Source organism: Brienomyrus brachyistius, chromosome 24 (assembly GCF_023856365.1).
Source record: "Brienomyrus brachyistius isolate T26 chromosome 24, BBRACH_0.4, whole genome shotgun sequence".
Taxonomy (NCBI): domain Eukaryota; kingdom Metazoa; phylum Chordata; class Actinopteri; order Osteoglossiformes; family Mormyridae; genus Brienomyrus; species Brienomyrus brachyistius.
The window spans coordinates 354,852-365,708 of record NC_064556.1 but is presented as its reverse complement, the minus strand read 5'-3'; the positions used below and the strand labels follow the sequence as shown (position 1 = coordinate 365,708).

The 10,857-nt window shown below is 44.6% G+C and overlaps 1 protein-coding gene across 1 annotated transcript; it reads right to left on the bottom strand.

The window, feature by feature from the left end:
* Positions 1 to 5,750: 5,750 nt before the first annotated feature.
* On the bottom strand, positions 5,751 to 10,737 carry LOC125720102 (protein canopy homolog 3-like). The gene is made up of 6 exons (XM_048995179.1): positions 10,431 to 10,737; positions 10,125 to 10,251; positions 9,936 to 10,032; positions 9,605 to 9,727; positions 8,445 to 8,562; positions 5,751 to 7,842 (listed from the first exon to the last, which is right to left on the bottom strand). The coding sequence occupies exons 1-6, from the start codon at positions 10,534 to 10,536 to the stop codon at positions 7,592 to 7,594; spliced, it is 822 nt and encodes a 273-aa protein (XP_048851136.1). The 5' UTR covers positions 10,537 to 10,737; the 3' UTR covers positions 5,751 to 7,591.
* Between the last annotated feature and the right edge of the window lie 120 nt (positions 10,738 to 10,857).

Sequence of the window (10,857 nt, the reverse complement as noted above, 5' to 3'; positions counted from 1 at the left end):
AAATCGAGCCCAAACCTGAGACACACATCCGTTCCTGCGAAGTGTTTCAAAATAGGGGCACTATGGGGGTCTATTTCAACAGGTGACAGCAAGAGAAGATAAGTGGCTAGGCTACTATATGGGCTATACATCAATGTAGGACGTGTTGTGCTTCCTGCAGGAGGGGATCCACGCAGACTCACATAGGCGAGCCCTGTTAGCAGAGTGTCAGTCAGTCTCAGACTGAAAGGGGCTTTGGCTCTGAAGCAGAGCGATGAGGTAGCGACAGCTTCCTACACACTTTCGACATCCAAAAACAAGATGTCTCCCAACAGAGGCGCCCTCCCCAGTCCTGTCTCAAAGTGACAAAGCATATTATTATTAGTGTAAAATCTGACAAATTGCACTCCATGGGATTTAAAGAGCTTGTTCCAGCATACGGGGGGGGTGGGGGGCAAAGGAGGAACCCAATTTTAATATACCCAGCTCCGCAAACAGGGGCAACTCAGTAGCAAGTGACCTTTCTGGGGTTTATTTCCCATGACGTATCGCAGGTAAAATGCTGCTTTTTCCTGGCAGCAAAAATGTGGTGAACAAGGCGGAGGCGCCCAAGCGAGGGCCGTGCGCAGGGAGTGGGAGTCGGCGGGAGTCACTGTCAATGACGATTTGGAGGTCAAAACTATCAATGTGCAGACCCACATGGAGAGAGTCATTCACGACGCGGTGCTAGGCAGCGCGCCGTGCCCAAAAAGGATGTTCAGGATGCAGGCCAAATGTGGGTGACACGGGTAGCAGACGATGGTGAGAGTCAGCGGAATAAGGAGAGAGAAGTGGATTTATGACTCCATGGCGGGAGCAGAGGGACGTGTTGGGTGACCTGACAGAGCAAAGGATCTGGTGAGCAAAGAGGATCAGCAGAGATCATCTAGTACAAGGAGGGATCTGTCCGCGTGACATCAGCTTAGCCATGCAGTACCTTTAGGAGGCAGGCCCTGGCAGCAATAAGGAAGTGGAGAATCATAGCTTTCAGTGCAGTTGCTGTTTTCACTGGCTAAGCTGTGAAGTCCTATGCAAAATAGCTAAGGGCTAGCATGTTTAGCCAAGGTTAGTTTGAGTTAATGGTTCAGACCACTCATCATCCTTGTCTGTCCTAATGTAAATACGGGAGTTAGTGTCGTTTCTTCCCACAATAACGCTTTCAGTAAATGGGGGTTCGCGCTCACAGTTCATCACGTTTCCGTGGCACTCAATATACCTCCCGTGTTGTTAAATTGCTTTAAATTACGGTGTCGACATTTCTGCTGTCGGTCTGTTGAACGTACAAAGCCGTAATTTAAATTACGCTTAGAGGACTTTTGAGTGTTCTCAAATTGAACGGTAATTTACACTAGTTATGTCCACTGATCCCATTATATAAAATAAAAAAAACGGCAGTGGGACAGAATGCGCAAAGATCTGACAGTGCACAAGACCCCAGTCCAAAGTGTTTCAGAAGGTTTGAACCTTCCTTTATGCGTCGGGTTTTTTTTCCTTTTCTCTTTTTTTTGGGGGGGGGGGGGGGGCAGAACGCTACCCTTACGACGTCTCTCAAGGTTATCGGTTTTATTTGGGTCCGGGGTGATCCGATCCACACACCACACCACGATCCCGCTACCATCTGTTCATTCCTGATTTGCAGGAACAGTATGACTGGGATATAATTACGCGTCATTAGGGAGTTGCGGAAATGCCATAAACAAAAAATCTCGCTTTTCTTTGGTTTTCTCCTGTGTCTTTCAAAATCCCTCCCCCCTCCGTCTGAGCTTTTTTTAAATACACTTCTGTAATTAAATGAAGAAGCGCTTTTAATGTCCAGATCTGAAAAACGGCATAAAATGAAAGCCCCCATTTGCAAGAGCAGAAAAAAGGCTAGCAGCCAAATACTTTTTAAATGGCTTGTTGTGTCGAAGCTATCGGAAGATTAAAAACATCTCTTGAATTACAATGACACATCAGAAAATAAAATTAATGCAGTATTTTCATTAGAAGGATTGAGTCCCGGAGTGTTTCGCTATCCATTAGGCAAGGAGGGAGAGGCGAAACACGAGAAAGTACAATGATTCTGGTGTCGAAGACGGCTTTTAGGCAAATACACGACATCACACCGTGGCCCCCTTCAATTCAATCATGCCGCGTCCCTGCTAAAGCGCCACTGAAGCGGAATACGCAAGGAGACCTGGCCGTCATGCATCCCCGATGTGTCAAAAAGTAGTTGCACTGCAAAACCTTCCAGTACGACGATAATTTTGACCGCACAAACAAGGTGATCATGGCAGATGCTTGAAAAAGAGGGCGGTGCGTGTCTCCTCGCTGACATCTTTTTCCCGGTGCTTTCGAAACCCTTCAGCGCGCGCGTGAAGCTCGCCCTGCATTTTAAACGCTCCGCTTTATCAGTCTTTCCAAGTCCAAGTCAGCACCGCCTGATTGTTGTATCGATTGTGAAAAAAATAATTATTTACTGAGTAAATTGTTTGCAAAGAAAAATTAATCACTTTATCTCGTTGGCTGAAATACCAGTGGCTGTAAATTCAGCGGCGCTCACAGTATTTTAATTGATTAATGTATTTTAGGGAACTCTACTTCCGCTCTCCACGGAGAAACTGCGGACTTACATCAGCATGGCAGTTTCTCCTATTCAACAATAATTACGAACAAATAAAAATATTGACTTATGTTATAAATGCAGCTTTTTAATTATAGAAATGTTTGTACTCTCACTTGTGCAGAATCACTCATAAGAGGGCCTGTTTGTTTTTATTTGATTTTTTTTCATGAGAAACTTCAGAAGACGGATTTTGAGCTATTGTAAGTGAAATATTTGCTTTAATGTGCGGTCATTTACTGGGGTTTATCAGAAGCTGTACTCGCCGCAGTAAATCGCAGTACAAAGACGGGCACATAGCAAACGATTTATGTAAAACCTTAGATTGAGACGTTTTTCAGAATTAGGAACAGCCGGTCGCATTATCGGTGTCTTCGGTGAAGTGCTTAATAAATTGAGCCCGGGGCACTTGTTCCCAGAACTACTCTTCAATCTCCTATCAGATAAAAGACAAAAATGCTTTAATCTGAATATGGGTTTCAATCAGGCTTTCTCGGAAGATAAAAGTAAATATACTTTTTCCCCCTCAATTATTTTTCACTTCATTGTATTTCCCAACTAGGCAAGTGCTCTCAATACAGAGGTAAAGGAATTTTCCAAACCATCTTGATACAATTGAAATTTTAGAAAAGAACATTTAACCTAATAAGCATAATGATTAAACCTTTTACTTCGAGATCAAAGTGCGGGCTTTAATTAAGTAAATGAATTGTTTCATAAATACAAAATGTCCGCTTCATAATTAAACTGTACCGCATTTAGGAATCGAAATGTCTCGTTTGTTACACAATATACATTTCAACAGATGCACTAAAACGGAACGTATGTGAGTAAGGGGTAGAATATCTAGGTCATAAAAAATAAGGGGCATAAGTTTTATTGAGTTGTTTTTTCTCCTCTTTTTCTTTCCTTTCTTAGTTTTAGACACCTTGCCGCCAGATGTTCATTATGTGGGCAAAGAAATTGAAGTATGTATTCCCGCGCAGCGGGGCTGAGAAAACCGGGTTAGGACAAAATTGAAGGAGTGAGCAGAGGAAACTGTGCAGGACAATAAACAGCGAGCCGCTGGGTCGATCGTCTGGAAATGAACGAACATTTGCGCATTAACCCCGGTGTCTGTTTTTGGCAGTAAACTTCAGCAACTGGCTGCCAGTTTATTAGGACAATGTTTTTGTTTTGCAGCTAAAACGATCTTAAATAATATAGTTGTTGAGAATATGCCTAATGTTATAAAAGCGATCACTTTTACGTCGATCAGTAGATCCTGAATTTACGATCGCTCCTTATTTTTTTCTACATCCAGGCCATAAATATTATATTTAACACCATACGCTTACTTCAGCTTTCAGTAAAAACAAGAGTTCCGTTCGTCGTAGGCTGCTTTTAATAGGCTGTGAATTTAAAACTTGAGTACACCTACGATGTTGTAGCTTAAAGTTATAATATGATGACGACAGATTAATATTAATATATTAATTACAACGAAGAAATTGATACCTTAGTTTAAATGTGTATGCAGTGATTTTTATTCTGCTGTTAATAGCCTGTAGGTGTAGCGGTGTGTATACACAAAGACACGTAACTAACAATACGCGAAAATGCAGGTTATATGGGGCATGTAGGAAGTAGCGAGTATTAACTGAGAAGTGGGTGGTTTTGATGTGGAAAGCCGTGTTAAAACTTGCTTAATTTATTGAGCTTTGGTGCCATCTAATGGGCTTGGCGGAGCCGGCCGGTGGGCAGGGAAACGGCAAATCAGCCACCGCCGATCATCGGGAAAGAAAGTAAAGTTAGGGCATGTTTTCGTTTTATACTCCGATTTCACATGTAAGCCTCCTACCTTTAATCAGTGAGAAGCCTCAAATAACGTCCCTCTTTGAGCCCTTAATATAACGTATGCAAACAAATTCATGTATATAAATTGGTACACAGCGTGTGTAAAAAAAAAACCCACAATAATTACAAACTGTTCATGTCAAAACCTTTAAAAAAGCACGTTTGATCTTTAATGAGCCCCCCAGCACCTTCTTTGGACGGCTAAGCATAATGCCGGAGCTCAAATTAGCACCGTACTTGATATATTATGCAAATTGATTTTTATTTTGATTTATACTTTTTTAGCACTTGTTTGTGGATAATCAAACTTTCTTGGATCAAACTTGGATGAAAACAAACAGAAGTCCACAAGGACTCGACTTTAATAACCCGTTTGGTTTTCCCTTCCCCTGTCCCCTCCCGTCGCGTATCCGTCCGCTCCTCTGACCTCCTCCTTAACCCAGAAATCATCGATTCCACCCATAACCCTCGGATAAAAGTTGCTTTAAACTGGCGCCTTGTAGATATAAACCATGGTCCTTCGCTGGCGACCAGCCAGAGATGCTGAATCTAGCCTGTAGATTTCTGTGTTAATCTGCGCAGTGATCCTGGCAGGAACCGCGCATGGCCCATATTACGTCACTAAGAATCCAGTACGTCGACTGAAGACCAAATTGCTTTAATTAGCATAATAATGATTTTCGTCTAGTCCATATTTGCTCAGGTAGACGGCATGCTACATTCGGCAGGAGCAAGGTTGAGAAAAGGCACTGAAAAGCCAAAGGTTTCCATACTCAGACCTGAACCCTCCTGCTCTAGGGGAGTTTACCCATCATCCCTCACGGTCAGGCACCATTAAAAAAAGCAGCCCTGCAGACACCTGATAGATGGCTCACCCTGTGCTTTGAGCCCAAGGTTTGCTCTCATAGAAGAGAAAGATGGGATATGCAAAAAACTAAAGAATTCCCATGTATCTGTACAAATGGTAAATAAGGTATCATTATTTTTCATGGCTCTGGAAGGTCCTAATCGCGGTCGGCTAATGACACATGCCGGGGAGAGCCATAATCGGCCGTGCTTGGAATGAGTGTTTTTACCGGATAAGCTGCTTGCGACTGAAGCTGGTCCAGGTCTAGGCAGGGGCTGGAACACGCTGATAGCGCTCTATCAGCGTAGCGCTCGGTACGCAGGGCTGTCAGGATTGCAGGTCGGAGAGGCGAGGATACTGACGCGGTAATTAGGAAAAGCACTCAAATGGCTTCCTCTAGTATGAGGTATATACACATGACACATTAATCTACCAAAAAGCAGAGGCTGGTAATGAAATGTTTATTCTTGCACTTATTTCAATCACTTAAAGAAACACTCAGTAACATAAGTTAGTAAAATAGTAACATGCTGAACATTCTGATTAGTTAATGTAGTCACACATCTCTTTTGTTATGCATTACCACAGTAATGCCTCTTATTTAGAAATCATCTTATTAACAACCGGGGAATTAATAAGTACCTGTGTAACTCACAGAGTCACACAAACATGGCAGAATGAATCCACCCGTGTGGCATAATTCAGTCCCCTTTTACAGGAGGATGTCTGATATTAAGTTACTTCAAAAATGATCCTCTAGTTTAGACACATTCACTCGGCGCTGATCCAGAGTGGTTTATCAGGTCAGGCATTATGGTGAAACTTAAAAATGATCACCACACATTTCCAAAAAGTAACACCTTAAAGTTGACTTTCAGCTTATGATTCGCCATCATGTGGCAGCATTTAACGCCAAAGTAACCAGATTTAAAACAACAACAAAAAAAATCTGATTTTTCTATCACTACAGCAGCTGAGTTAACAAAGTCACTGATGACATCGTCCTGTTAGACCACGACAAAATTAAACCAAACAATTTCAAGGACATTAATACTGAATCGGCTGTCATAATTCTCACTGCATTAGGCAGAATATAAGCATAGAGCATCGTAGGAAATGAAGGATTTGTATTCCATAAGTCAAGGGCATGTACAACGGCAACAAACTGCATAAAATCACTAACCAAATTCATACAAATAATAAACTATCAGTCAAAGCATGTTTTGGCGAATACAGCACTGAAATGACAGCTTTTCTCAGATCAGCTGAGTCTTGTAGACACTTTGGTCTTATTAGATGATGATTAGAATGATTGGTGGTCCTGCAGAAATAAACGCACATTGGTGAGCAGTGAAGGCCTGGTGACTAAGCAGGGCTCCTCGAGTCTCTGTGCGGACTCCCTGATACTGAGCGCTTCAGACAGAGCCCATCGATCTGGGAAGTAAACCAGCAAGTCACAGGGCAGGGCTTGGTGTTTGAAGACCCCCCCCCCCCCGCAGCAGTGTTTACCTCCATTCAAACCACAAATTTGTGTGCAGTTTCTGAGGTTTTTTTAAGCCCCCCCCCCCACTGGCCAAAAACAGTTACTACACTAGGGAGGGCAGGGGTGAAGTGACTGTCAGTGGGGGGCCAGAAACAAACAAAAACCCCACCCCTGTGTATAGGGGGAAATGAGCTACACTGCTACCATATTTACTTAAGGGTCTACAGGTATTTTTATGTGTAGCTCATGTTTTTAAAGATTTAAATGATAAAGATTTAGATTATTCCATGGGCCTGGTTGCTGAGTATACAGACGGGGTGTTGGAATACAAAAACCATCAAGACCATTTCTGAAACAAATGGGAAAATGTGTGCAATTCTCACTTCCTGCTAAGCTTTAAAGAGGAGTGAAGGACAGGTGAAGGCATCTAATGGATGGCCTGACAAAATCTCCCGGAGCAGCTTGCTCTGGGTCACTCGAGCGAGAGCGCCTCATCCCGGGGATCAAGGCTCCATGTGCCCCCCCGTCCGGAAAACGAGGATGGGAGGGAAGGAAATAAAGACGTCAGGGAGCAGAGAGGGCAGACAGCCGCACTGCGAGCCGGGAAGGAGGCGGAGGTCACGGCGGGATGAGGAGCGGACAGCCGCGCTGGGAGCCGGGAAGGAGGCGGAGGTCACGGCGGGATGAGGAGCGGACAGCCGCGCTGGGAGCCGGGAAGGAGGCGGAGGTCACGGCGGGATGAGGAGCAGCTAATGGAGCGGAGGAGATGCATGGTGGGCAGGAGCAGTGGGACAGGTCCCGCTAGCTACAGTTCAGTCTTCTCTCCACGCAAGGTGGCTTTCTTTGGAACGTCGTCGTCCAGGACGAGGCCTTCGTCACTCTGGCTCCGCCCCCCCGCCTCGCTGGGCTGTGCACTCCTCTTCTTGCTCTTTTTTCGTGGTTTGCTCTGACTCGCCTGCCCCCCTCTGGCCCCCTCCTTACTCTTTTTTGCAATCTTCTTTTTCTTTGGCTCTTCGTTGATTGATTTTTTCCTGCCCCATGTCTCGCTCAAACAAGCTGTAAGGAGGAGCGAAAAAGCCATTTGGTACTGCTCTGCATCTATTTATTTCTTCCTTCCATCCATCTAACTATCCATAGATCAATCCATCACTCCATCTGTCCACCACTACTCCATCCATCTTCTAACTGCTTATCTTACTCAGGGTCCTCTGGGGGGGGGGAGGCAGAGTCCATCCCAGGAAGCACAATAATCGCACACAACAGGTAACTGAGAGTTGCCTGTTCACCGAATTGCACGTCTTCTGACTGGTGAGTAACTGCAGTGCTCAGGATCATCGTGCACAACATGGGGGCACATGGAAACTCCACAAACACATAAAGGAGGGTGATTCGACCCCCATACAACCCCCCCCCCCATATTTCTTGTATATTCAAACCCATTAACTTTTAAAGACTTAATAAACTAGGCTTCATAACACGTCTGTGGAAGCTACTCCCAGTTTATAGATCATATTACGAGGCGGGCAGCACAGCGCAGCGCTTCCAGGGGCAAACTGCGTGCTGCTGTGATTAACAGGTGATGTATTAACAGACTGTTGGGTCACTGTGTCTATGGGCTGGTATTTCTTGACCAAGAGGACAGGCGTTCGGTTCAGTACCTGCATCCTGCCCTCTGAGGACGTGTTTTTCACACAGGTAGCTCGTAAGGTCCTCCTCCTGGAGGCCTCTGTACCAGTCCTCAATGACATCTTCATACTGTTCCACCATCACATCACACTGCAGATGCCCACAGAGGTCAGGTGAGCTTTTTCTTTCACAATATAACAAGCAGGTTTTCACAATACATTTTACAGTCACTTATCCAGAGGGAATCAAAAATCAGAGTAAAGCCCAATTTCCAAAAATGGGAAAGAATGTAATGATTGCCTGACCCTTCAAAGGGGGCAGTAGGTAATATTTCTGGAAAATAATGGCGGTATGTGTGCGGCGCTCAGATCACAAACCCAGTTAAGGAAAACAAACGGCAGTGTTGATCATAGCTGACAGGAGCTGAGGCTCCGGGATTCTGATCCAGGGGGACTGGGAGAGGACCAGTGGAGATGACAGTGTTTCAATATCTCCCATTACTAATCAGAGGTGTGTACAGGGGAGGGGCCACAGGGGCACTGACCCCAGCTGAAAGCTGATTGGCTGTTGGAGTTACCCCTCCTCTGTCAGTCACAGGTCCAAAGCATATCATTGGCTAATGATAAGGTAGGCCCCTCTGTGTGAATTATGCCCCCCCCTTATGCCGCCCACCTACAGTCGTCCCTGCTACTAATGGTAATATGGTACTTAATGTCACGTATGCATGTTCCAAAATGATTCATCTCCATATGTTGCTTGGCAGTTCTGCAAACCGAACATCTATGGTATTATTTATAGGTTAGGGTTAGTATTGATGGCCACACCACACAGTTTGACTGTATTTTTCAAAACATGTGAGACTACTTTAATAAGCATAGTTTACATGTTTACTCAAATACTTACATTCAGTTAAAAAAACAAGCATTATAGCCTAAAATTCTGTTCAGTTATCACCACTGGAGTGTCAGGAGAACTTACTCCATCAAGCGTTTCTAAAACTTAACGGCAGTCAGGAACTTTCGCTGGCTTTGTAGTACGAACATACTCAGCACCACATCTTGTTTGATACTGGCACCTGCTGGCGTCTTTGTGTAATTACATTCCCGACGATGACGTTCAGCACTAACATCCTCCGTAACTCGGTCAACGTATGACGTTACCAAGATGACGATTCCGGTTCCGGCAAACTCACCTGCTTCTTCAGGTCAGAAACCTCAGCAGAGGTCTCATTCCAGAGTTCATAAGGTATGTCCATCACCACTTTCACCCCCTTGTGGACCAGATTATGCAAAGTGCTGAAAGTTTCCGACATACCCTGAGCAAGCCAAATGTTCAGGCCAATGGAGGACAGGCAGATCAAAAACGTTAAGAGAAGCAGGATAAAGGAAGTAAGCGATAAATAAGCAATTATATGAACAGTTATATGGATGGCATTAAGCAAGAGCTTGCGAGGAGGTATAATAAGTTAACAAAACAGAACAGATCGGCAGGCGCTTGCTAGCGCCCCCGCTGTTCACGCCCACCTTTGCAAAGCGGTTGCTGCCTGGTCGCTCCTTGTGGACGTTGTATTGCTGTAATCTTTGACACACAGTTTCCATCACCTCAATAAAGCGAATATCCCTGCAGGGTATGAGAAAACCGCACAGACGTAAGCGTTTATAAACCGATGATACTGAGATCACATTATATTACAGTATAGAACGAAGACTTACGATTTGACGTATTTTATTGGCGGGGCACCCTTTTCGTCCAAAAACCGGTAATTCCTGTCGATGACTTCTTTGGTTTTGCCCGTTTCCTCAAACGCAGACTTCATTTCTATACTCAAGAATTTACATACTAACACAGACAGCTATGTTAATGGTGGGACGGCATCCGAGTACGTCTCATCGTTTATTATTTTAATCAGTGATCTGTTATACTCAAACAGATGACGTGCATCCAACCTCCACTAAGAAGATAACGAGAAACTGTATATCGATGAAGGCTGCATGTCCAAAATCATAATGTATGCTTACCTTCGCATTTGTTAGGCAGATTGACCCAGTCTTCATCGTCGCCTTTTTTAGACGCTTCGGAAGCGGCGGTGAGAACAAACGCAGCCGCCAGTAGCCAGATGTTCATACCGATGCCACAATTGACCTACTATCGGCCACTTAATATCTAATTACAGCCCCCTTTGCACAGTCTTGTGTTTTCTGGGCTGTCACACGTCCGCCATAGTCAAGAGATGCACGACACGGATGTCACTTATAGGGCCGGTGACGGACCGAGACGCGGCGGATACAGACCAATTAGGGCCGGAGTAGGAAACGCCGGAGATGCGTGGAGAGTCACAGTTGTGTTTTGCGTTTGAAAATGCCTGTTTGCGTTTATCTGTGTTTTACTGGAGCATGGGACGGTGTCGGTTCATTGAAGGAAGGGTTTCACGTCACTTTAAATCAA